General features: G+C 60.1%; 1 protein-coding gene across 1 annotated transcript; it reads left to right on the forward strand.

The window, feature by feature from the left end:
- Positions 1-63: 63 nt before the first annotated feature.
- Positions 64-1,502, forward strand: LRRC66 (leucine rich repeat containing 66; the record flags this gene model as incomplete). The annotated part of the gene is made up of 1 exon (XM_008049147.1): positions 64-1,502. A coding segment is annotated over one exon (1,439 nt), but the record flags the coding sequence as incomplete, so codon positions are not given.
- Positions 1,503-1,739: the final 237 nt, after the last annotated feature.

The raw sequence follows: 1,739 nt of genomic DNA on the forward strand, positions 1-1,739 counted from the left end.
GGCGCCGGGGCCTGGACCTTCCAGGGAGGAAGGCTGGGGCCAGCTCTGGCCTCTGGCCTCCAGGCAGGGCTCGGAAGGCCCGGGTAGCACCCGCCACCAGCAGGGAAGGGGCTGCACCCCAGAACCTGGCCCTGGCCGTCTGCCTGTCAGTGTTTATCACGTTCCTGGTGGCTTTCTGCCTGGGGGCTCTCACCAGGCCTTATGTGGACAGGCTGTGGCAAAGGTGCCGGGCCAGGCGCCCTGGCACAGACGCCGCGTACTCCAATGAGGGCTTCTATGACGATGTGGAGGCTGCAAGACCTGCCGGCCTACCGAGGACCCACCTGGGCCAAGCCTCCCCTGATCTGAACATCTATGAGAACCGGGGCCCTTTCCAGGTGACGGAGCCGAGCCCACACACCACTGTCCATCCCCACAGAGCCCTGGACATGCACAGAATCAAGATTGATGGTCAGCAGAGCTCAAACCCATGGGTGGCCGACCCCAGGACAGGAGGCAGAAGGGACAGTGTAGCCCACTCCGTCCTCTGTGGACACCCAGATACCAGAAGCCAGGAGCCCCAGTCAGCCGCAGAGGACCACATCTACAGCAGTAAAAATCTCGGAGAAGAAACTCATGAAATGGTGGCCCCAGATGGTCCTCTCAATGCATGCTCTGTGGGCATCTCCTCTGTGACTGGCTCAGTGGAGACAGACTCCTACTCAGCCCGCAGTGAGCCCAGTGAATATGCCCCGGCCCTCATCAAACAGATGGCAGCTTCTCTTTCTAGAAGGTTGACATATACAGAGGTGCTGAGACCTGGGGAGAGCTGGGAGGGAGGGGGCGCTGAGCAGTCACCCCCAGAAGCCACAGACCCGCAGGGGAATCTTCCCAGGGACATACCTGGGACCACTTCCAGTCACTGGCATGAGCCTTCAGCCTGCCCCAGTGCAGGCCCGCACAGTGAGCCCAGAGACATGGGCCCACTGGCCATCACCCCAGGACAGGGCAGTGTCCTGGCTGTCCCATGGGCTGCTGTCGGTCCCACGCTGGAGAGTGATGTCGACTCTGATGAGGGATCCCTGTTCACGCTGAGCTCCACGGGCTCTGAGGATGCTGGGGCTCTGGCTGAGGACGAGGTCCTTGGTGGGGATGACTGGGGAGCTGGGGAGCCCCTGCAGGACCAGCACTCAGGGGAGGGCAGGGATGGTGCAGCGGCCACAGCAAGCCTTGAGGACCACAACCCCTCCCAGAGTTTTCTAGGGCAATGTGAGCCTCTGGAAGGCCGGTCTGAAACCCTGCTCATCTCTGGATTATACAAGACTCAACTGGAAAATGCCCCAGACACTGAAGCATGTGAGGACCCACTGTCCTCGCCCCACTCCCCTGGGAGCCACCCGCCACAGGATCAGGTTCCTGGTGTGTTCACGTACGGTGATGACGCAGAGCCTCAGGCCCAGGTGGCAGAATGGCATTGCTCGCTGAGGGACCTGGAATTTGCAAATGTGGACATTTCACCCTGAACACTGCTGTGTCCTGCTGCAGCTCCTTGGGTTCTGATAAAAGAGCAGCCATGAAAGAGACATGGGTATTTGTCAGGAAGAAGTTTTCACTCGGAGAAAAGACACAGCTCAACACAATGTCCCTTTTGGGATCACAGCAGGGGAGAACTTTGGGCCTTCTGTGCAAGGCCCCAAGGAGATGGTCTGGAGTCCAGCCAGGCAGACATGGGGGTGAGGTGTCCACGTGAAGACAGAGGT

This window comes from Carlito syrichta, unplaced genomic scaffold (genome assembly GCF_000164805.1).
Source record: "Carlito syrichta isolate Samal-C Ts95f unplaced genomic scaffold, Tarsius_syrichta-2.0.1 Scaffold130597, whole genome shotgun sequence".
Taxonomy (NCBI): domain Eukaryota; kingdom Metazoa; phylum Chordata; class Mammalia; order Primates; family Tarsiidae; genus Carlito; species Carlito syrichta.